Source organism: Squalius cephalus (assembly GCF_949319135.1).
Source record: "Squalius cephalus genome assembly, chromosome: 3".
NCBI lineage: Eukaryota > Metazoa > Chordata > Actinopteri > Cypriniformes > Leuciscidae > Squalius > Squalius cephalus.
Window position 1 is genome coordinate 20,867,643 of NC_137124.1, and position 25,661 is coordinate 20,893,303.

The 25,661-nt window shown below is 37.2% G+C and overlaps 2 protein-coding genes across 8 annotated transcripts in view; one reads left to right on the plus strand and one right to left on the minus strand.

The window, feature by feature from the left end:
• The window catches only part of myo1ea (myosin IEa), a 52,745-nt gene extending 36,325 nt beyond the window's left edge, over positions 1 to 16,420 (minus strand). For 5 of the 7 annotated variants that reach the window (XM_079866735.1, XM_079866734.1, XM_079866732.1 and 2 more), the window contains exon 1: positions 16,074 to 16,318. In XM_079866735.1, coding sequence (XP_079722861.1) covers positions 16,074 to 16,076 — 3 coding nt within the window. In that variant the 5' untranslated portion in view covers positions 16,077 to 16,318. Of the gene's footprint in view, positions 1 to 16,073 lie in introns of all 7 variants that reach the window. The other 2 variants (XM_079866729.1, XM_079866733.1) reach the window with 2 other exon arrangements.
• A 1,602-nt stretch (positions 16,421 to 18,022) lies between these two features.
• The window catches only part of mtmr10 (myotubularin related protein 10), a 31,293-nt gene continuing 23,654 nt past the window's right edge, over positions 18,023 to 25,661 (plus strand). Inside the window, exons 1-2 of the mRNA XM_079866744.1 lie at positions 18,023 to 18,505; positions 19,561 to 19,621. Of these exons, the coding sequence (XP_079722870.1) occupies positions 18,446 to 18,505; positions 19,561 to 19,621 (121 nt within the window). The 5' untranslated portion in view covers positions 18,023 to 18,445. The remainder of the gene's footprint in view (positions 18,506 to 19,560; positions 19,622 to 25,661) is intronic.

Here is a 25,661-nt window from a genome sequence, read left to right on the forward strand (position 1 = left end):
ACTAGAGAGCAGACCAACTAAATAGTGTTGTTATTGTTAACTAAAACTAAAACTTTGTGCTAAATTTTTCGGTAATTGAGGCTGAAATTAAATATAAACACTTTATAAAACTAAAGAAACTAAAAATTAGAAATGTTGCCTTGAATTGAATAAGGTTAAACTAACTCTAAAATGACTAAAACTGAATTAATGCTATATAGAAATATATTATTAAAAGCACATAAAAATGACTGAAACTGAAATGACTAAAACTAAAATTGAAAAAATAAAACAAATTAAAAATATTAATAAATACGTCAGCAGTAAAATAACACTGCAACTAAGACCAGTGAACCAGCTAAGGCTGGTTTAAGATGTTTTTATCAGAAGGGTTTGAATGAATTTCAATTTGATATTGTGATCCTTCAGCTGATATCATATTAATAGCCATATTATGATATCATGAAAACTCCAATGGACCGAACTACCTTTTCACCTGTACAGTGGCAGATGGGGAGATGGGGTTGTTGATAATTCTGTTCAGAAACAAACTAATATTTTGCAACCGTGTTTAATGCCGCCACTGACAGAGACATTACACACTTTACTTCCATTCTGAATCTCATTCAGTCATGAACACTGATAAACAGTACATTGCTGCTGACAACAGTTAATGTGAGCAAACCGTCCAGTCAGCGAAATGACCACGTCCAATTCCCCGCCTGCAGCACTTTTAACACAGCCCGTTCTTTTTCACCGCAGCAGATGTTGATTTTGTTTTTCTAAACCGATGAAAAGTGCATGGTCAGGAGTCTCCCAAAAGCTCCTTGAAAACTACAAACACTTCTTTTGATCTTCTCCTGATGTTCTCACCATTTCTCCCCTTCTCCCTTGTCCCCCTTTTTACCTTCCCATTTCAGTCTCCTGCTTTCGCTCTAGTAATGTTTTTGCAGAGGGTGTGTCTCCAGAGAGCTTGGGTCATTCATCATGGGACGTGAGTCAACGGCTTCTGGCTACCGTTCTGAGGTAACAATGGCCCCGCCGTGAGGAACCGGCCACTTACTCAGAACGACACAAAGCCTCAAGTGCATTTAACAGGACATCAAAAGAGATGCGTACAATGAGTGTGACTCAAGAAAGGAGGTCAGATACAGAAAAAGAGCCAGACAGACACAAACAGTGAGTGTACCGCTTTGGAGAGCACATGATCCAAACGCACTGCTGTTTTAAACATTTCCCTCTCTTATGTTCAGTCATTTAGTGCATTTTGTATGATTTGAAGGCCACATTTGTCTATTATTTTCTTACAGCAATTTTCCCAAGCTGAAGAATGCCATGACAATGATATGAGGTAAACTGGAAAGTCATTTAACATTCTCAAAATTGTACATTCCACAGACTGAAAAACTCTCAATCTAGCTGCGCAGGAAAGTAGAAGCAGACCAAGTATGGAAGATTTCTTTCCTCCCTTGAAGGACTAATTAACTTGCCATCGTAAACGAGCACAGTACAAGTTTGAGGTAAATTACAGGAAAATAAAGAAACACAATAACCGCTGAACACCATGACAACAATAAGGTACTTCACCTGAACATTATTAGTAGTGGTACGACCTCAAAAGCAATTAAGGAGGAAAGCAGTGTTTTAAACAGAACAGTAAAAACTTCTTTCAGATCTTTACAGACTGTTTTGTTTAGTTTATTTTTGCATATATAACATAGAGAGAGTTCATTGTCCTGTGGCTGTTTTTCTAATTCTATTGAACCCTTTCTTTCACTGTGTTTAAGTTCACATCACTGTCACACCACAGGACACAGAAACACCTGAAAAGGATCTTCATTCCCAGCACATGTTCCTTATAAACTGTGAGCCAAAGCAAAGACATGCAAAACAGGATGCTATATATGTGAACACACAATGACTTAAATGGGACTTAAATAATAATAATAATAATAATACTAATATTAATAATCATCATCATAATATGAAGACATCACTGGTTGGCTTAGCATAATCTTTTACTGTTTGCTCATTTGTAGCATATTTAATTTGAAAATTCCTAAATATTCTGAACTAATCTAATTGGCAAAAAAATTATTGAACCACAGAAAATTGGTCAAAAACATGATTACAAAGGACTAGACAAAGCACATCACCATAATTTTACTCTCCTCCTTCTAGAGAATGACCACACCTACTGTCCAAAACTCAAAGTTATAGACCACACAAAGTCAAGCAAAAGAGAGAAAACAGCATCTCTGCTTTTAAAGAGCTATAGTTGCTCCCACTAGGCTTATTTAGGGATGAAAATGTTCTGTTTTGTAAAGGAACACCGGAAACCAGGGAGGCTAAAGTTCACTAAGCTTGTGCTGTGGTTCACCCAGGAACAGCAGGCATCATTTACACCATGACAAACATGATACCCATCTGCACCAAGCAAGGTCAAAACCCAAAACTCCCTGGGAAGGCATAAATCAGGATTTTAAATAAAACTTAGCATAAAACATCTCAACCCCAACTACGTTACATTAATAATCACTCACTATTAGAAACAGTGGGAACATAACAGCTTCGTAAATGCAAGTTGTAAATATGAAATAAGAAAATGCGAGTATGAAAACAATGTGTTAGTTCTCCAGAGAAGTCCTATGAAAAAAGTACAACTACAAAATGATGAATAAAGAAAACACATTTGTTTTTGCTTTATTGTTATATATTCTATCGTATAATACTATTGTATTTTGTACAAAACACTTAGTTTTATTGAAAATGGAAAAAAACAACATGCATTTCAACAAATTTACCATTATCTCATGTGCGTTTATGAGTCATTTATGAGTCATTCATGACTTAAATGCACCATGTTACCACTTTGCCATGGATGACGGCAAATAATCTGGATATACTTGACCGATAAATGGTGGAACTGACCAAGCATAATCAAGTTATCCAAATGGCTGCATAATAAATTAGGAAATTCACTGTGTTAATTGACTAAGGAGCAGCTGTGTAGTCAGTGTAATGTGACTCTACATACTGTTGAATGGCACATCTGGAGAGTATACTACTAATGAGGGAGGCTACAATAACACCATCCTTCCAACTGAGTCTCGCTAGCGTCACATATGAACACAGATGAAGATCTGTCCTTCATTATACCCACTTATTATGTGTGTGGCACTTTTAGAACTGTACAAAAACATTCCCGAAAGAAAAAATGCTTCATTCATAAAAAGGAGGAGAGAAAAATCCATTGTTCTCCTTGTAAGACCCTGCCAGAGAATACCTTACAGATAATTTCCCCACACTGTAATCCTACAGCAGTTGAAAAACGTCAGCAGCACCAGTCTTAGATCCATACTGACACGGCAGGCCGTTCCCTCATGCAAATACCATTGCCTTATATGGAGAGTGTGGAGAAGAGCGCAGACTCAGGCACAGGAAATGACTGGGTTTGATTCAATAAGGCGGCAAATTTTTTCACCTCCTTAACCATCTGGATATCACACAGAGGACCTGCATTCACACAAGGATGGCAGAGCTGAAGTGGGATCAGGTTAGCCCTAGTCTTTTAATCTGAAGTGACAGAGAAAGCTGAAATCACCCAGAATCACTAAGTATGCATCTCAACTGAAAATATTATCAAATGAGTGAATACAATCAGAATGCAGTTAAAGCTACAAGACACAGTCTGGTTTGCCGTTTAATGCATTTAGCATATGGCCCAGAGTACTGCGGTTTGGCTGAGAATCCAGCTCAGACCTGGCAGTGCTAATAGCAGATTAAGGTAGGAATGTGTAATGAAGTTTGAGAGCTATTTCAGGAATCCTTTTCAACATCTTACAGATTCACATTTCTTAAGTCACTTTGGCCAAGATGAAAAAGACATTCTAGTGTATTCTAGTGTAAGTTTTAGTAATTCAATTCTAAGTACCAGTATCGTCAATAAATAAAGAACAGTGAACAAAGAAAATAAATATAAAATCAAATAATGTTGGAGTAAATCATGACTTCTGTCGCCAATTAGCCTATACTCTTTAAATGTATTAAAAAAAAAAAAAAAAAAAAGTCTCCCTACAGTAGTTAATATTGTTGCTTAGCATTAAGGTAAAATATTATAAAAGAGGCTGAACTGAGTTGGGACTTCATAACAGATAAAAACAAAAAAAAATCTGTCATAATTTAAACCAGGCTCAGACTGTAAGTGTATTTTTAAATCCTAACCACCGATTATAAAATATGGTTGCATCACGCACATAAAGAGAATCTTTACATATTTTCTTCTCTCAAATCTCAAATATGCACACTAATCGTGGCTTATCACACACTACAAGATATTATTTAGATTATCATGCCAGAGGGATCACCTGCATGATTTTAAATGTGTTAACAGTAGCATGCTAGTTAAACCAGATTAGATTAACCAAAGGATTACGGGTTTGAAATGACATTAGGGTAAGTAAATAATAACCATCTCTTAGGTCCTGTTTACACCTGGTATAAGATGCGTTTTGGTCAATCGGATCACAAGTAGACAAGGGAGACACATACCAGTTTACACCTGGTATTTTAATCTGTCTCTTTTGTCCTCTTTTAACCACTTCTGTCCTGATTTCTTCAACGGGAGGGTCTATGGGTAGGTAAACGTATGGGCTTTTTCAGAAGTGAGTGCGTTAGAAATCAGGAATGGTAAGAGACCATTGTGCTTGGTATGTTTTTTGTCTTTAAATCAAATTTGGGGATTCAGTCGACAAAGTTTAAATCCCGTCTGGCTAGCGCACTTCCCATAATGTTTATGTGTTAGGTCAGTAGGCGATGAGTACATGGTCTTTTGTGGCTGTTTGAACGCTTTCGACCACATGAGCGTTTACACTACGAAAGCAATCTGGTCAAATGCGTTTTCGACTACCTCTGGAAGTGGTCGAAACTGGACAAGCTCAAAACGTTTTAGACCCGTTTACACCTGTATTTAGCGTCATCCACTTGTGATCGGATTAACCAAAAGGCATCTTAAAGATGCCATAAGTGATTCTCTGCAGAAACATTTTTTCTTATGCTGGTTGAAAGTCTCCTTATATCCTGAATAGAAATTACTCTGTTAAGCAGTCTAAATGTATTTTTATAAATATGTGTCATCTGTGGAAGGCGTAGGACCATAGAATGTTCGTTCAATCGTTGCGTTTGGTCCGAACGGTCCTATCAATGTGTGTTTGCATACCACTGTGCAGGCTGTTCACACAGACATAATAAATCATCAGCGCGTACGCTTCACGTGCGCTGTGCAGACAGAGCGAGAATGGCAGGCAAGCAGCAACAACAACCAGACTCATCATCGGTGAACCCCTGGCATGCAAGAAATATTATTACACAAGTTTTGCTAGCTAAACAAACCGAAAACTTGCTGCGTATAATTCTGTTTTTAAGAACTTGTTTATGTTTGGTATTGTAGTATTGTTACTAACTGTACTATAAAGTTTTCTCCGGTGAATGACACATGATGTATTGCAGTAACGGTGTCTCCGGTCTTGTGGGCTGTGTGTGTTCAAGCTTTCAAGAGGAGTGGCTTTAGACCATATGCTTTTAATGCTTTTAGGCTAAAGTTAGCATTTTCCCAGATGTCCTACTGCACCTTTAATACCAGGTGTAAACAGGACCTTAGAACTTCTGAAACAAGGCCATAAACAAATTTTTTTACATATGAAAATAATTCATGGAGCCAGTCACTGACTGTAATTTGTACTTGCCCTTATGCCAATGTATTAGGCTATTTAGTTTTGCAAGAAAGTTAGTGAGTCTTGCAGGCTGCAACCCAAAATATGATACCATCTGTCTAAATTCTCCATCAATGCTCTATGTTAACAACATAAAATATGTCCTTTCTGACCCCTGGGTCATTACCAGTACAGTAAATCCCATCCAATCAATTCCTCAAGAGACAACCATTGACAATCTGATGCATTATAATTTAATTTTGGCATGATAATGAAAGAAAAAACAAAGTACAAGTGTGACTACAAGCCCTTTGAATGTGACTCCAATGGCGATTTTAAACAATGTCAGAAGGGAATCAATACCGATGAGTATCCCAGGCCAAAATGTAAAAGTGTAGACACTTCACACAGCCCTTACAATCTTAAGCGGTCCTGGAAAATGTGTGACAGAAATAATCCCAGCCTGGACTATGTTCAAGGTGGTTGTCCTACATTCTGAGTGGTTGTAAACCCTGGACACAGACACAACAAGCTAGTAAATTCACTGCAATGTGATGAAGAGAAACAGGCCCATCCATATCCAGACTGAAAACACTCAGAGCACAAATAGTCTCAACTGCTGAAAAAAAAACTCAATGCTGTAACACTACAGTGAGGTTTCAAGCAAAGTACCAAGCCCAGAGATTAGAATAATCATATAGGTGTGCAATAACTTTAAACACATTACACATTCAAAATAAGTCATCATACATTTTTGGTGATTTGGAAAAGGGATTTTGTTTTCTAGCATTACATAATCAAGCTGTAATTAATCTCAGTGACTCGATGTGGAGTAAAATACCTCTAGGGGCGTTGGTCTGGGTAACGGAGATTGCTGGAGAGAACACCCAGAGGAGCAGAGAGAGGTTTCTGGGTAAGAAATGGCAATGAAGGCAGGGCTGACTATAGCGTCTCTCCAGAGACAGCAAACACAGAGGGTTTGTGTAAACCGAGATAGGAGTGGCTCTGAAGCGTCTGGCTACAGCCGGGAAACTCTGTGCCAAGTTCAGCCCAGCCATATTATTTCTGCCTGCTTTTGAAGGCAGTGGAAAAGAATGTAGCACATTCTGTCTGATGGGGAAGTCTGGAACGCCATCATTTTCCCTGAAGTACACATAGAGATGGATTATGTTTAGACTAGGATTCTAAAAACAGTGCTGAAATTCTAATAGTGCAGCTAATGAGACAAGGTGACGGTGCATCATCATCATACAGACAGCCGTTTTTAAACTCAGGATCAAGGAAGTTATCTCATCTCCTGAGTCTGACTGTTCAATATATACGAATCATTGTATTACCAATTCATGTTCAATACACTTGCCAAAAATACATATATATATCTATGATAAATATCTGTGATTGGCATCCCACACTCCTTTTAAGATGGACCTTTGCTGAAATCTTCAACTAACTGCACAAAGTGATGGCTGATCAGAAGAAATTAGTTTACTTTAGAGTGTGAATTTTTAATATTCATTATGGAGGGAGTTTTCTCCCTTGGATGTGACAGTACATTTGGGTGGTCTTGAATTGTAAACTGTAGCTAGACAAAATACATATGCTTCTTTAACAAGGTTTGTTTTTCCAGAATAAATTATAAATATCCAGTTTTTAAATGCTGGCCAAAAAAAATAATTTCTCAAAGAAAAGCATGATTATACATCATCTAATTCTGTTTACTTTAAGCAAACTGAAGCCATGCAAACTGGCCAGTGGCCACTTGTCCTGCCACAACCAACTACGTTCTCGTTAAGACTAGAGACAATCAACTAGTTAATTTGTTGACTACAAAAAACATAAAATAATTTTTTTGTCATCTTGTTGCCACATATTTCAGTTGACTATGAGAACTGGTAATATATGCCCATGCTTTAAAGATAACCTTTATATTCTGCTTAGCAGCAGTCATGGCTAATGGATCCTCTAATTGTCTGCTTTTAAAAGATACATGACAATAGATCTTCCCAGATGCACACCAATGAATAAATAAAAGCCTATGGCTATGTTCATGGGGCAGATTTATGGTTATATGGTGTGCTTTGTACCTTTTAGAGAGGTACAATCTCTCCAAGGATGAATATCAGGAAGGCTTTTACTGTGTTTGATATCCCACACAAAGACAAGCAGATAATAACCATTTCATGCAACTTCTTGTGTACACAAACAAATGCCACCTCGTCATTTGGTTAAAAATAAAGGAGTGTCTCACAGAGGAGGCTGACCAAGAAATTCAAGTAATAAAATCATTTCCACACCTGTTTTGTCTTTCCACAAAGGACCTTGCAACAAGAATCAATATTTACTTTAAGAGCTAAACTCTTAAAGCCTAGCCTAGATCACCTAAAATTGAAAATTCTGTGATCACTTACTCACCCTCATGTCATTCCAAACCTGTATGACTTTCTTATGGTGAAACATAAAAGAGGATATTTTGAAAAATATCTCAAAGTTTTAGTAGGGTGCAATGTTATTTGAACCTCATTTACTTTCAAAATATCTTCTTTTATGTTCCGCAGAAGAAATAAAATGGCATACAGTTTTGGGACAACACTGAGGTAAGTAAATGATGACGCCATTTTCATATTTTAGCTGAACTATCCCTTTAAGAGCAGTATTCATGGTGCCTACCGTACTACAAGTGTTCGGTAGCATAAATAACTTCTGCCTCATAAAACTGTCCTGTCAAAACAAAACTTTCTACAGATAGGGGCCATATTACCAGCCCACATGTGAAGCCTGTAATGAGGTCATTAATCAAAGTCAGGCATGTGTGGGAACTTGATTAAACACAACAGTGAAGCTCAAGTAACCTCAAGCTATTTCGCTGCTGTCTATTTTGAGCTGATCTTTAACAATCAGGAGCCCTGACTTAGCAACACCCTAGAGCACACCTACATAAAAATGAGGAGAATGCATTTAAATGCACAACCGTATGGAAGGGCCAGTCAGACAGGTCTATGGCAGTGGTATTTGTCAACGTCATCCTTTCAAACTGATCTAATATCAGTACAGATCTCATGTCTAATTGTATAGACAGGGTGAAATGGGCCGGGAGACTCAGCGGGATGGTTTGCTGTGGTCAGGCCTGTGTGCACGAGTTACTCACGATGGCAGACTCAGGGAAGAGTAAACAGAACCAGCAGAGGAATGTTTCGGATCAGGGGCTCTTACACATAGCCAACGGGAAATGGGAGCTGGCAAGTGACGAGAAGAAATCTCCCAGTTTCCAACTGAGTAATGGTTCTGATCAGAAACAGCAAACCGAGATCTCGCATTAGTGCCGCTGCCAAGCACACAGCTCGATCACTCTGATAGTCAGACAGCTTTAATTTACTTAGCCTAATTACTGAGGTTAAATGAAAGTACCTTTGCATTCATGTAAATAATTGTCCAATAATGTTTCAGGATGCGGAACATGTTGTGTTATATAAAACATGTTTTATTACATTATATTACATGTTATATTAAAATGAAGACTAATGTATTAATTTGGGAATGTGTTGATTTATTTTTTTGCACAACACCACAAAACATCAACATTATCCATCTTTTATAATTATTTTTAAAATTCTTCAGACTTAAGGTGACAATTTCCATCTTCACCAATTACATAATATAATTACAGTTTTAATCTAAAATACAATTTTTAGTGTTATATTTCGAGGCCAACCCCAAATGATTTTGAGCTGTAGGTCCATGCCATCTTATTAAAAAAAAGTTCCATAAAAACCTTACCCTCTCTTCAGAACATTTTATGTTATTTCTTTGTTCTGGTCAAGGAACGACTTCACCATAATATTCAATTAAATTATTTTTAAAACTTACAAAACTTAAAACAATATAGTGACTCATTGCTCTGACAAAATCTATATAATCCCAGCTATACCCTGTTACTTTGCATGAACTGAATATATAATGTGCTGAAAAACACATATTTGCATATTATAATTAGCATTCAGAATACAGAAATGTAAAGTTTGCACTATAGGTTTACTGCAAAAATAAGCATGTATTTTTATTTAAACTATTTCTTACTTATTTTGTCTATGAAGGACAGAAGCTGAACACTTATGCTGACCTACTTAATAACATCGTGCTGTAGTGAAGGTCCGACAAATTGAGTCACAGTGGTTTTGAAGTGAATGGTCACCCAAATACATGCCTCTAGCTTTAACGTAGCTCTTTCAGAGGTTTATCAAAAGCACAAATATTTACATTCCTCCAAACATGATAAGGCACCGCACATGCTCAACTGTCTGATCTTTCAACTCATTTTGAAAATGACAAAAGAGTTCAAAGGCTCAGCAAGAGACTCGGCAAGAAGGATAACATTTTTTCATTGTTTTAAGCATCAAAACAGTCAGAAATTATTTCAATTGTTCTGGCCCTCATTGCCTGACATTAATGAAACACTGAGTGTTTATTCAATTGAAAAGTTTATTCAATTCTCCCATAATTAATTTTTTAATCATTCAAACTGCTAACCACTGAAAATAAGCTAAAACTAATGACTAGAAAACAATACTAGCAACAGCTTTATCTGGCAATGGCTGATTGGCCCTCATATGAAAGAAGAGCTTTGTAAATCATACTTCCTCTGGGAAATGACACAGGATAAATATGGTTGGCCTCGTGCACTGTGGAAAACATTGAGATGACCGAGGCAGTTATGGGTCAGATTAAAGTCCTGTTCACACTGAAGATCTGATGGTTTCAACCTTTTTATTCAGCTTTAATATTCAACAGCATTAGGCAGCATGTCACTGTCTGCACTCCCATTGGCTGCTGCTGCATCGCATCACTCGTCCGCATAAAGCTTTGAAAAATCTTATCTTGGCCAATTATAGTCTTTCAAGGGGTCAGCCAAAATCTTTATTCAGTCTATATTCAAATCTTTAAACTCACTATTCCTTCATTGTTACCATTGTACCAATGTGTTGTCAATTACAACTCTACTATATATTTTGACAGCAGCTATGCACTGTTATCAATGTGAAATATTCGTGAATATTCGTGAATCTCAGATTGTGTATTTGAGCCAGGACATTTAGATGTCTTGAATTGAAGTCAACTGAATTTCAGAGCAGTTTCCCATAATAAAGCATATGCAAGTACATGACTAGGATACAGACTGAGACTGATCATGTCAGTGAACAAATACTGTATGTCACAGGCTGTGCTGGAGGAAAAAGAGAAACATGGGTTCAAAGAGTCACGGTCAGTTTTGAAGATAAACAGAGACACTGTTGAGCTAAAACTGAGCGGTTTGAGGAAACATTGCAGTAATATTTGGGCAAGAAATGCATAACATGAAGGTGAAGTGTGTGAATATTAAAACAAAAAAAAAAAAAGTACGGTCTTCCTCATAACGTTTGTACTTGCACTCTTAAAAAATAAAGGTTCCAAAAGGTTTTTTTGCAGCAATGCCATTGAAACATTTTTGGTTCTCCAAGGAACCTGCCAGGGAACCTGTTTTTCTAAGCGTGTAGAACATTTTACCACTATAAACAACCTTTTGTGCAATGGAAAGGTTCCACTAAAACCATTAAGAATAATGATTCTTTAATGACATCTATCATTCCATTAAGAACCTTTAACATCCATGGAGCCTTTCCATTGCACAAATGGTTTCTTACAGTGGAAAAGAGTTCTTTATATTATTAAAATGTTCTTAACACCAAGAAAAAATGGTTCTTTTAAAAACTGTTCAATGAAAGGTTGTTTGGGGAACCAACATTTTTGGAACCTTTATTTTTAAAAGTGAAGGTTTTTCATGGCACCATAGATGCCAAAAAATAACCTTTACTTAAGTGTATGCCATGAAAGAGACTGGCAATATGAAATAATAACCGTACATTTTTTTTTATATATAAATCCTCTTTTAAACAGAGCACTGTTATGACCTTGCCTGTAATGTTCTCACTTGCATTTATCTCTAAGGCACGTGAGAATATTTGAACACAAGTCATTCTGTAGCCCTGAGTTGAGTTTGCCGAGTAAATACAGCTTAGTCAGCCCACGGTCACCTCAACAGAAACTATACAGCAGACAAAAACACAGAAACACCAGCTCATAACTCGTGGCTGTTTTCTACTATTTCTTCACAAACAAGTGTCTAATCTAATTCTACAATATCCAACTAAGATACTAAATATCTGTTTCAATCATTATGGCTTTTATTGCAGTTTAAACAAAGTATGAGCTGTTCTATCAGTAAGCAAACATCAGCCATGAATTTGCACATACTGTATATTATTAACTAGAGACTGTTCTGCATGCATTCTGTCTGCTTATGAGGCACACAATCATACTGTTTATCCACTCTTAAAACTGAACAATATTTGATATCATGTTTTCACCAGTCCCCTTGACCTGCTTTCAGAAGACGGTACCAGTGAACCCACATAAGAGACTAATTCAGATGAGAGAAACAGGAGAGGCAAGGTGAGAGGAGCCGAACGTGAGCTGGCAGGAGCACAGTGACAATGATCTCATTTTACAGCTGACAGCACATCTCTCAAAACCAACTCCTTAAGGAAACTGGGCCTGCTCTCCATTAGAGTCGAATCATCTTTTTATGCAGATGAAGAGAGATTTCACATGAGTAATCAAAAGAAAAATACTGTTAAAGGAACATGCCAACTTTTTGGGACTTTAGCTTATTCACCGTATCCCCCAGAGTTAGATAAGTCCATACATGCCCTTCTCATCTACGTGCGTGCCGTAACTCTGTCTGACGCACCCACCACTAACCTAGCTTAGCACAAAGACTGGAGGTAAACGGCTCCAGCTAGCATACTGCTCCCAATAAGTGACAAAATAACACCAACATTTCCCATTTTTCACAGCGTGTACAAATAACAAGGTCACATGAGACACAGCCATCTTCTAACCGTATACATACTGGGAACTATATTCTCAGAAGCCGAAGCACTGCTACTTCTGCGGAGTGATTTACTCCAACTCTGAGCGAACTCTCTGCTCCTCACCACGGGGCTTCTCAGGTGCTGCGAGCAAATCAAATCAAATCACTAATAATGTTAGGATGATTCCAAGGGCACTGATCAAAGAGAGGGCCTGACGGTGAACATCCCTCCCAGAACATGATCATGAATTCTACAGAGGCGCCCCTGTATGTGGAAGGCTTATAGGTGATTAGGCACTAGAGCTCAACAAAATTATTTTCATGATCTCAAGAAAGTGACTTCACTTCACATTTAACAGGGCTGAAATCAATAGAAACCACCATTCAAAGAGTCACCACAAAAAAGAAGGGCAAATACGTTAATCAACATATGGTGCACATCACAAAGAAAAGGTCAATAGAGATTTTTCAATTAAGGGTTTCTTTCAGTCTAACTGATGTTTTCCTTCATCCTTTTCAACTTGTTCAGTAAACAAACCATATAAATCTTAACTTGAACACATCAGTGGATATTATCTTTTATATCTAAACTACTGGGAGTGAAGTTCTGAATTGGATGTTTTTAACAATCTCAGTTAAGTGTAGTTCAGAACCAACAATAAAAGAGCATCAAAGAGGCCAGCTGATATTGAGGGATATTCATTGCCATGACTGTAATATGTTCATGTACAAAAATAACCCCCCTAAATGAAAGGACTGACTTATGGGGACCACAGATGTCAGCCATCCTGCTAGATCTTTCTCTTGTTTAGGTGAGGGCTGCTGACTCTTCCAGAAAGAGTCTGGATTCCTCAGCAATCCTGTGGCGGTGTGACATAGATGCTTTGAATAGGGGGATGTTACTCAGCATGTACCGCCCCTCTGCAGCTCTTAATGCAAAACATATGCTGCCATACTGACCTACTATTCAGGATCTGGCAGAGAAAGAAAGAGGACAAGAGGAGATAGTGCAGAGGAGGAAGAAAGAAAGTGAATCAAGCTACCATGCTACTACAGCTTAACCTGTAAAGCAACTTCTGAAATGTGGAGACCAAGCAAACGGGACCCAGATAGACACTGGAGAGGAAACAAGAAGAACAAATGTATCTTGCTTTTGTGGCCTTGTGTTCAGCCTGATCGTGGGCAATATGGGCAAAAATGTCCTAAAAATACTACGCACAAAGCTTTTTGAATTATTTTTCTAAATACAGCAGATCAGGCATATAGGCTATAGGTAACTGAGTGATATATTACAAAATCTAACCTAAATTGTTCTTTCACAGCTGGTATACATCATAAAATTAGGTAATGTTGTGTAACATAGCCTACATTAACCGCTGGTTCAGTTTTCGGAAATCATTCCATATCCTTTGAGCTGTCATGAGTAGAGTCGACTCATGAGTAATGAGTAAAATTAGTAGTTTTGACAAACTTTGTAACCAAAATGAGTAAACTCATAAAAGGACACTGACGTAAACCTGCAGTCAAAACAAATACAGCTCAAAACTCCACCTATTAATTATACACACACACACACACACACACACACACACACAAACATATATCTATATATATCTATATCTATATAGATACACTCTCAGAAAAAAAGGTACAAAAGCTGTCACTGTGGCGGTACCTTTTCAAAAGGTAGCCTACACCTTTGTACCTAAAGAGTGCGTATTAGTCTCTCAAAGGTACATACTGGTACCAAAAGTGTACATATTAGTTCCAAAAGTGTACATATTAGTACCTAAATGGTACATATTAGAAACATTTTGAAGGGTACTGTCCCAGTGACAGCTTTTGTACCTTTTTTTCTGAGAGATATCACTGATATAGATATAGATCTATATATCTAGCTCTATATAGGCAAGTATAGACGCCTGTAGATCATACCGAGTTTGGCATCATATGTGACACTAGAAATGGGTGGAGAATTCACAAGCAGGATAACATTAAAGAATAATGCTTGAACACACTAATCACTGTTGGTTTTAGCCTCATTTATAGAAGCTGTCAGAACATCTTAATGGACCACTTACAAGTATCTGTAAAATTGTGACCACATGAGCACAGCCAACCACAAGTATCCTTTTCTTTGCATGAAAATGCTTTATGAAGACCGAATTATAATATTATAATACTAAATACCAGAGGCAGCACAGAGACTATACAGAAAACGTTTGTCCCATATGTGCAAAGCCCAAGGGAAAACTAGTTCTACCGGTTACATGGCTTGCAGAGAATGTCTCAGTGTGCGCTGAAGAGACGGCTGAACTGGATTTACTGGTTTTTCACCTGATCTGTACCAGCTCTTTACCAGCTGACAGGCCGAAAAGGACACTGAATGTGAGACAAGCAGGGTCTGTGAAAGCATCTTGCCATGGGATCTGGGATCATACAAAGCCGAAAACAATCAAGTGTAACATATTGCTTGAGGAGCTATGAAAAACGGTGTCGTTTTCCACCAAAACAAGAGGAAACGGTCTCATTGTGGACACACGAATAAGCACACACACTTATTCAAAGCAGAACCCAACCCATCCTTATGGGCATGAGTACGGAAGTGAGTTTCACATGCGACTACATTTATCTGCATCTCTCTGTGTGCTGTAACCATGGACACTAATGTGTGTAACGTGCAGTTTTCCACTATTACGTAACACTAAGTCAGGATGACATGAAAGAATAGGCTACGTTAATAATGAGTGAAGATCAAAATACTACAATGTGTGTAACTGCCACACTGATCTGAGAAAGTGGAAACACGATAGGGATCTCTATCGATTCAAGCATATCTGAAGCCTCAATAAACGCACAGTGCCAAAAAATAAAAAACATAAAACGAGAAATTGGGTTGTAACCGGGACCAGTATAAATAGCTACAACCTGTTCAGGAGGGCTGGGACAGGGAGGCTGTTTCTGTCCAAGTGAACAAGAGATGCAGGGCAAACAATAGCTGAATATGACACACAACTGAGGGTGTTTGTCCAGTAGACCAGACACCACCTTCATGGTCATAATAACAACGTGGCCATAGAATAAAAAAGTAATCTTAAAATGTGCATAAGGTGCATGTACATTACAAATCCCTGATAGGACTATATTTAAATATCTGTAAATCCACTAAAATGAAAAAAAAACGAAAAAAAAAAAAAAAAACTAGTAGAAGTTTGTACTTGTTTTGATCACAGTGAAAAGCTTTTTATCTGAATTTTAAGCATTTATGATGCCAAGTAGGCTACATATATTAGTAGCCTATAAGATTTCGTTAATGGTCACATCCATAGGGATGAGACTATAGAAAGAAGTTGAAAATAATAATACCAAGCATCAGCATTCTGCATGTCGATAAGGATGCTGGAAGCAGAAGCCTATATCCCTTGTGTTTATCTCTGTAGGCGATAGGCGACTGTGATGAGAAATACATTTTCACTCACCATTTTTTATTCGTTTATCACAGCGCAGCCGATCTTCTGTTATAATCCGTTTTGTAACTGTTTATTCAATTAAAATAAACCTCTTGAAATTCTCGGTGTGATGTCACTGTCTCGTTTGGCCTCTCGTGCTGTTTAATGTCTCCTCAGGACCAGTGTCGCCGCTCCATACTAGTGTACACCGCACCGGTAAACTCGAGCGCACTGAGTGACTGAACTGCAGTGAGCGAGCGTCTGCTCTACAATACAAAGTTAAACTTTGTGGCTGCTGCTGCTTGACGGAATCAAAGAGGCAAACAACCCATAAATGGAGAATTTCGTGCGTTGCCTTTGGCCAATAGGAGCGCCGCGCAGCGCAGCGCGTCATTCCGAAGGGAATCCCACCAGATGATTTCAGGCGTATTAAAGCGTGTCCTATATGCGCAGTGTGGCTGCGTAAAATAAATGACTACATCACTACACACACTGTGCGATTTTCGTCTGTCGTGCAGTGTTCGTGCAGTGTACAGGGGGAAACGAGAGGCGATAATCCTCTCACGACCGGCAATCGAATGGTCGGAAGAATTTCTGGCATGTCAGAAATTTTGGTCGCTCCTCGTGACTATATCGCACAGTTGAAGCAAACTACGAACCGATTGCCCTAAACTCAGTGGTTTTTCCCTCACTGCGCATGCGCGAAAACAAGTCTAACCGTTTCATCTGCAGCAAGAAAGAAAATGAAAGAGGGAGATCTTAATTTCTGTAGCTATCAAACTAGCTACAAATTACTGTTGCTTACCTCCAGTTTGTGTTGCAAAATGGATAAACCATATATTACCCACCACGTCTTCCAAGCCACCTGCGATAGCTACCGTGCCCTTTTAATTTGATAAACAATGTCCATGTTAAACAAACTGTTTTTGAAACTAATTATTGCAGTGTTCGTAAATATTATAGACTGTTAATAATTTTAATTATAGGACCTAAATGTTTTTAGACAATTTTCAATGAGGAGGTATGTAATCTTTTATTATTCTCACAGGATATTTGAAATTATTGCGTGGCAAATTAATTATAATAGCCTATCAATTTAATAATAAAAGTAGGCCTTCCCTATTAATACAATAATACTAATAATAATTTAATACATACATTGGAAATGCTAAATCAATATTGATAGCTGATGCTTGTTTTGACAATAACTCTGGATACATGATATCATGATTTTAGAATGATAAGGATTTCTATAGGATCATGTGACACTGAAGCCTGGAGTAATGGCTGCTGAAATTTGTAAAATATATAAAAAATAGAAAACAGAAAATGTAAATTGTAATAGCCTAATATTTTACAATATAAACACACCTGAACCAGCTAATCAAGTCCTTAGGCATACTAGAAACTTCCAGGCAGGTGTGTTGAGGCAAGTTAGAGCTGAACTCTGAAGGCCCTCCAGGACTGAGTTTGAACAACCCTGCTCTACTCTAACCCTACCCCATAACTCTATCCCCCCACCCATAAGATCCACAGAGCTGGAGCTGGACTAGGTCAAGCTCAACATGACGTCCAGGAAGGGGGAGCTGGAAGTCTGTGGCCTAGAGACTGTACGTGCAGGATTCAGATCATTCCAGCAGATGGCGCTAAGAGTACAATAATGCACTCAAGCCAAAATAAAATAATAATATAAAAACTATTTATTCATGCATGCTGTTTTCATTTAAATAGTGGGCTTTTGAAATAATTGTAAATGTGTTCTCTGCATTCGAAAATATAAATTTCTAGTAGGCTAAATTCCACCTCAAAGTTTACATATTCACTCAAATAAATGTGTTAATGTAAATAAATGTTTTTCTAATGTTATGGACAACTTGAATATTTAAAAACAGAACGCTCCAATGGTCCAGAGGGCTCGCCATAGCTCACTCCTCCTGTTTTTTGTGGTCCAGACTCCAGAGCTCAAGCACGCTGCACCTCCCCATTTCGCCTTTAATAAACATGGCTGAACTGAACACGGGCGGTGAATTATAGGACTGAGCCCGTCTGCACATCACCACAGGACTCTCACACACTCAAACTGTTGAATCAGGAAGACTGAGCATGACGTGAATGTTTAGAGTGGGAAACTAAAGCAGCAAAAGTTTGAGCTTGACAGCCGCTAACGAAGAGACTTCAGCGGGACAGACCAGATCCAGCTGAGATATTACTGCATGCACAACTGAGACTAAAAACTGCTTTTGCATATATGGAAATTATGCATGTAAACACATCAGCTGCTGAAGAAACCCTGGATTTAAAGGTCTGAAGTAACCCAAAACAGTTTGGCTTACATTTTAAGAGTTTTAAAACGCTCTTATATGGATTTACAGGTCGCATTTTTGTGAAATCGTCCGGTTTAAATGATGTTCTCCGGTAAACAAACGAAGCCTACTTTTAAGTCTTATCTTCCTCCACTTCAGGTGAGTGAGACACTAGCATGCTAACGACTAGCAGCTAAAGACAGAGTCATTAGTCTTCTTTATTAAACTATTGTGAAAACTGTGTCACCACATATGTTTGACATCTGGACGACTGGTAACCTCATACTGTAGTTCAGTCTTCACTTGGTTTGATGGTGGTAACTCCGTAACCCAGGTGTCAGCTGTTCACAGTGCTGTTCACTTTGTTATTTAGTTAGTATCCAAAAGGACCACGGCACTACCGTGTTTTCAGACATGTAGAATAAGATGGGTGAAGATGCCTCTTTTAAGAACAATGTGGATTTACTTTTAAATTGTATCATATAAATTTAGCATGTGCTGGACGATGTTCCATCAGCCAGTGTGTTAGTAAGGAAAACAAGAGTAGCGAGGTGTTTGAAATGTTCATCTAACTAATGGAATAATTTAATAATAACCCCATAATTTACAATGAAATATAGAATTATAGTAACACTATTTTACAGTGTCTTGTTACATGTAGTTACTGTAGTAATAACTATAAATTATGCATAATTACATGCAATTAACCCTAAATCAAAACCCCAATCCTAACTTTACAGGGAGACATCTTACGTTTATCTTTTCAAATTAAGAAAAGTTGGTTTCACTTTATTTTAAGGTGACATAGTTACATTGTACCCACCTTATGTTAGTACTAAGTTACGAACTACATGCACTTACTAGAGTAACGGTTAGGGTTTATGCATGATTATGCATCATTTTCTGTTATTACTATAGTAAATAAATGTAACGTGTAACTACGTCACCCAATAAAGTGTTACCAACAAGTTTTAGAGTACACATAATCCAATGTCACAATTCACTATTTTCCAGAGACACATAATAAGATCAATTAACAATTTGACTGACTAAATGTGACAAATGTTGATGTTCAGATGAAATGACTCATTAAATGTGTTGAGATTCCATCTATGGTGAGGAGAAAATTGTCAGAGTAAAGATCTAGTCAGGACTTTCTCTCTCAAATATTTGAAAGTGGTTACATGATTTTAAGTGTTCTTAATGTTTCACAGACTGATTCAAAGAAAAGTCCTCAACTGCCCATCAAGAAACTAGAAGCAAAACTTCTACCAGGTGAGTGATTTTCAAAACTATTTCCTTAGAACCATCACCACTCAGAACCATCACAGGGTTGGAGAGGTGTGGCTTAGTATTTGAAGATTTGGTCTGGTAATTGAATGTAGGTTCAAACCCCTGTGGCCTATTTTTTCAAAGCTGGTTTCAGTGGCTACCCAGTTAAGTTTGAGCAAACTCTGGTTTTTCGAGTTCAAGAAGTTGGTCTGTGTTCTTCGCCATGTTATCTTTCACTACACGGCTAACCTGCTCTGGAGCAGGTTTTATTCTGGGTAAAACATTGCAAATCAAAACTGGGGCTTATACCATGAACCCAATTTAGGTGGATGGCCAGGTATGTTTCAGATTAGTTTGTGCCGTCCTTGGGTTTCAGGCACCATGAAAGTGACTTTTATCTATGTTCATCAACGAAATGAACAATTGATTGAACTCCACCTGATAGTCTTTAGCAGAGTTTGAGAGTTTAACACGTCGTAGGACATAACACCATAGTAACTTGCTCCATGGCTAACCTGCTCCGGGAAAGGTTATGTTCTAGGGACCAATCAGCTGTGATCAAAGTGACACATTTCTGACACAAAGTCACTCTCCCAGTTTATTTTGCTCCTAATTAAAGGTCACTCAATATATAGTAAAATAATTATAAAGACAAAATGATAGTGATGATTATTTATCATTATTTCATATGATTGATATTTTTTAATATCATTTTAATATAATCATTACACATGAGCAATTTTAGTTTAATGATTATAATTAAGCATGTAGTTTAAATTAATATAAATATATACAGAAATAAGTAATATAAACTTTCCCTTTGGAAATCAATAGGTAAAGCTTTAAAAATGACTATATGCAAGCTTACATGTTTGAGTCTCTGTATACCTACGTACAGTGCTGGTCAGAATTATTTGCCCCCTTGGAAAATATGATCAAAGATGGCTGTAAAAAATAAATCTAATGAAAGGTTAGATTTTTGCTAATTGTTTTTAAATCAAATATCAAAAGGATTAACCATGCAGATTTAATTTTTAACAGCCATCTTTGATCATATTTACCAAGGGGGCAAATAATTATGACCAGCACTGTATATATGTTTCAAGGCTTGTGATTGGCTGTTCGCTACTGATGTCACACTTTCATGTGCATGCGCTCCGTGAACTCGAGCTAGTTGCGAAGAAAGTTAATGATCAGCATCATGGTACCAACAAAGCCTGATTGGGTTGGTTTGATCAACTCAAAACTAATCCTGTAAACCTGAGTTTGTTTAACTACCATTATGGTACGGGCCCCTGGACTTAATCTGTTGTGAGCAAACTAACCTATATCTAATCTGATGCAATTATTTAAAACAATTTGGTGATTCTGATATTTTGCTTTTCAAACAGCTGCATTTTTTGTACATTATGAACTAACAGATGCCCACCTCTTCGTTGCCATAGCAATCAGCTGTCTTTGCCTTTTTTCTATTTTTACCATTGCATCACCAATCAGCTTCTGCTGTTGTGTGGTGAACATGTTCTGTGCTTCTGGCAGGAGAAAAGTGTGTATGACAGCGAGATAAATGAAATAGAAATGATGTCTCAGTCGTCTTTAGAGATCAGTTGAACATGATATTCACAGAGGTCCTTCCTGTATACGGAACAGTATCTTATCCAACCCGTTTCCTGCACTTGTGCAGCCTCTGAATTTTTAATGCGTGGCCTCTCATAAAGAGCCTGTGATCTGCCTTGGTTTGTTGTGCTTGGGTTTTGATGCCAGCTGAAGAGTTTACAGAGGGTCTACTTCCCTCTAGAAGGCATTATTAATGCCACACTTCCTGATTTGTGAACTGTAAATAGAGCAGGAATGTGTGGCTAAGCTGATATTATTGACATGATATTCATTTTGTGGAAAATTAGAAGAGAAATCTTGAAGTAATGTACTGGTCACTGACCTAGAGATTGGAGCTACTTCATAAGTCACAAAAGCACCATAAAAGTGGCCATTATGACTTATTCTCTAAATTCCATGCCTTCTAAATCCCTATGGTAGCTTTGAGTGAGAAACAGACCAAACTTACCTCTTTGTTTACTGATATTCTTTCCTTTAAAGGGGTGGTATAATGCCCTTTTCACAAGATGTAAAATAAGTCTTTGATGTCCCCAGAGTGTGTTTGTGAAGTTTTAGCTCAAAATACCCCACATATATTTTTATATAGCATGTTAAAATTGTCACTTTTTGAGGGTGAGCAAAAACGCACTGTTTTTGTGTCTGTCCCTTTAAATGCAAATGAGCTGCTGCTCCCAGCACAGGGGGCGGAGCTTCAACAGCTTGTGTCCTGAAAATTTCAAAAACTTTTAGCCTTTTATGTTCAAACCGAAGTCAGACAAAGATGGAGAGACTCAAGAAGAAGTGACAACATGTAGACAACATTTCTGAATGGTTAGTTGATGAATTTATGTAGCTTCTGTGTAGTTATCTTCTAGTCATTGATTAGCATATTCTGTCATGATAATCTATATATTGCATTCTCGGGGGCAGGGTTTATGTAAATTGTAGGGTTGGTGATGTCACTAACCTGGGAGGAATGTCGTGTAGTCTCTACCAGCCGTTTGTTGTAGTCCTTAAAAAACTATTTCTTTAAAAGCAAATATCTTCCTTCTGAACTTTGAGCGTTGTAACTTTGCAGATGTTGTTTATTCTCAAACAGTAACATTACACACTAACTAAAGTTAGAAAAGTGAAATCATAATCAACCACCCCTGTAATGTTAAAGACCCCCTGTGGTGAAAATCTATTTTTTATTGTTGTTTAGGCTATATGTCTATGTGGTGTTTTGAATATGCTTCAAGACAAACCATATGCAAATTTATCAGTCAACACCAATGTTGAGTATTTTCTCCTTAAAACTGCAGTGAACCAAGACTGTATCAAAAACAGTTTATAAATGGCTGTTTTCTACCATCACAAACCTGTAGCCTATCCCATCAATGTGCGGGCAGGGCTTTTTCTATTGCTCTGTGGGCTTTTTAACACAGTGAACACAAAAACACTGTTAAGAAGGGACAGGAAAAACCAGGTACATATAGCAATATAGCGCGTGAATATAGCGTATACTAAATGAAGCAAGGCTGTAGAGATACATTTCAGCTATTTTATGGCATGAATAAATTCTTTTCACAGAAAAAAAAACATTTAAAAATGTCATATTGATTATCAATGATGAGTTTTAATGGATACAATTATTGACTGCAAAGGGACTTTCAGATCTGTGACCTGTATCAGTCCAATCGTGACTAAATCATTTATACCAGTTTTGTGAACCGGATCAATTGATTAATTAAAAACTGTTATTCACAAAAAAATGCTTACATTTTCATCTGTTTCTCATAAAAAGCCATTGTTTGGTTTCAGAAGATTTGGAATATAGCATTATGAATCATATAGACCTCTCTTATGATTTTTTTTTTAGTGCTTGTGTGTGTGTGTGTGTGTGCTTGTTTAAAATGCGTAATTCTTTGTAATTGCATGGAAAAGAGCGAGCAGTGCATAGTGTGTTCCATGGAAGAAAGCAAGTCATATGGGTTTTGAACAACATGAGTGTGTAAATGATAACGCTGGAATTAATTTTGTGTGAATTACCCTTTTTAGTTGACTCTTGTACAGAATGAAGAATTTGTTCTATGGCAACAATGAGTAAAGTGTATGCAGCAGCCTTACTCTTGTGTACTCTGCCTACTCTAGTTCTTGCTAAATCAAGTGATCAGTATCACGACCACTTATCTTTAGGAGACTGTTCTATCCCATCCTGGATTTAGAAATGGGATCTGTTATCAAACCTGTTCCCGTATGTCTTATAATTACCATTGCCAAGCACTCTTGCATAGGGTGTGTACCCTTCTACCTTTAATCCTAATGTCCGGGTTCTTTTGAATAAAGGCTTCATGTTCTGACAGGTGGTTTTAACCTCCCAGTCTAATAAATATAAAGCTTTGCTTTTTGTTACCTTTCTTAACCGATGCAATGGCAGATCCAATATTTCCAAGCCATTAGTTTTGTTCACCCCAAAATTAAAATTCTGTCATTAATTATTCACCCTCATGTCGTTCCAAACCCACAAGACATTCGTCCATCCTCGGAACACAAATGAAGCTCTTTTTGATGAAATCTATCCCTCCGTTGACAGCTATGCAACTACCACTTGGATGCTTCAAAAAGTTCATAAATATATCAGAAAACGAATCCATATGAATTCCACATTTTCTGAAGAGACAATATTGCTTTATATGATGAACTGATTAAATTTAGGCTTTTATTCACATTTAAACATTCATCTACTCACACATCAATTGTGGTAAACAGAAGCTCAAGCATGTTCGCTCGACGTGCAAGAACTAATGAGGTTCATTCTCATGTTCATTCACGTTTGAGCTCCCGCAAAAGGTTTGTTCTCACACGTCAAGCAAATTAGATTGAGCTTCTGTTTATGTTCGCTGATCAATGTTTATATTTTGAATTAAAGCCTAAATGAAATTTGTTCATCTTATAAAGCGATTGCGTCTCTTCAGAAAATTTGGACTAAACCACTCAATTCATATGGATTCGTTTTTTGATCTCTTTATGAACTTTTTGAAACATCAAGGTGGTAGTTGCATAGCTGTCTATGGAGAGAGAGCTCTCAGATTTCATCAAAAAAATCTTCATTTGTGTTTCAAAGATGAACGAAAGTCTTACGGGTCTGGAATGACATGAGGGTGAGTAATAAATGACAGAATTCATTTTTGGGTGAACTAACCCTTTAACAACACGTGTCAGCTCCAGCTTTGTGATGGCGGAGATCTTAATGCATCCAGACAGTTTCTCTGTTCCTAGAAGTGTTGGGAAATAAACAGAAAGGCTGTAGTGCTGTGGCGTCTCGGGAAGTACTCTGCGTTCACTCCTTATAATTAAGCCGCACATCATGGACCTTCCCTGTTTCCAAAATAGACGTGCTATGCATTTTTTAGTTCCTCATCTGAAATTAAAACAAAACCTCCCTTGTCACTGTGTTTTGTGGACTGTGGTGATAGCAGGGTGGCACACGGTGTGGTAAAATGTATTCAGAAGCTTGAATACTCGCGAGTGTACAGTGTAGACCAGAATATCAAGGGCTGGTTCCTTTACCAAGTTATTTTTTTTTTTTTGACCAGGACAAGTTGACCAAGTACACAACCATTCAAAAGTTAGGGTTTAGTGAAGATGTTTTTTTTTGTTGTTGTTGTAAATATCACATTAAATTGCTCAAAAGTGACAGTAAAGACATTTATAAATTTACAAAAGATTTATATTTCAAATAAATGCTATGAAATGAACTTTCTATTTATCAAAGAATCCTGAAAAAATAATCTATCAAGGTTTCCACAAACATATTAAGCAGCGCAACTGTTTTCAACATTGATGATAGGAACAAATGCAACTTTGCCATCACAGGAATAAATTACATTTTTAAAATATTTTACGAAAGAAAGCAGTTATTTTAAATTGTAATATTTCACAATATTTCACAACTGTTTCTTTGATCAAATAAATGCAGCCTTGGTGAGCATAAGAGACTTCTTCCTAAAGCCCCAAACTTTTAACAGTTATGTATGTTGTAAATTCATCTATGATAATTGAACACTGATATAGCCTAATGTTTGCAATGCACATGAATTATTGTGAGCAGGGCTTTCTGAAGTAAACAGATGTCTTTAAAACCTTCTGGTTCTTAAGCTTTTGAGACCACAATATCATTGTGTCATATAAAGTTATTTCGTCATATAAGTAGTTTTTATTTATATTACACTCATTTGTTTTTCTGTTTTTGAATTATTTTCACATTATTGATATAATAAATTGCAGATATTAAAATAGTTCTAGTTTAAAATAATACACACAAAACTAAAATCAGTCATTTTAAATACAGGTGAATTTCAGCATCCTAAAGTTATAATGTACGGTATAAAAAATAGATATTCATCTGGGGATTTTATAAAGATTACCTTTAGCAGTGTTATTAAATGAGTGTTTTTAAACTATA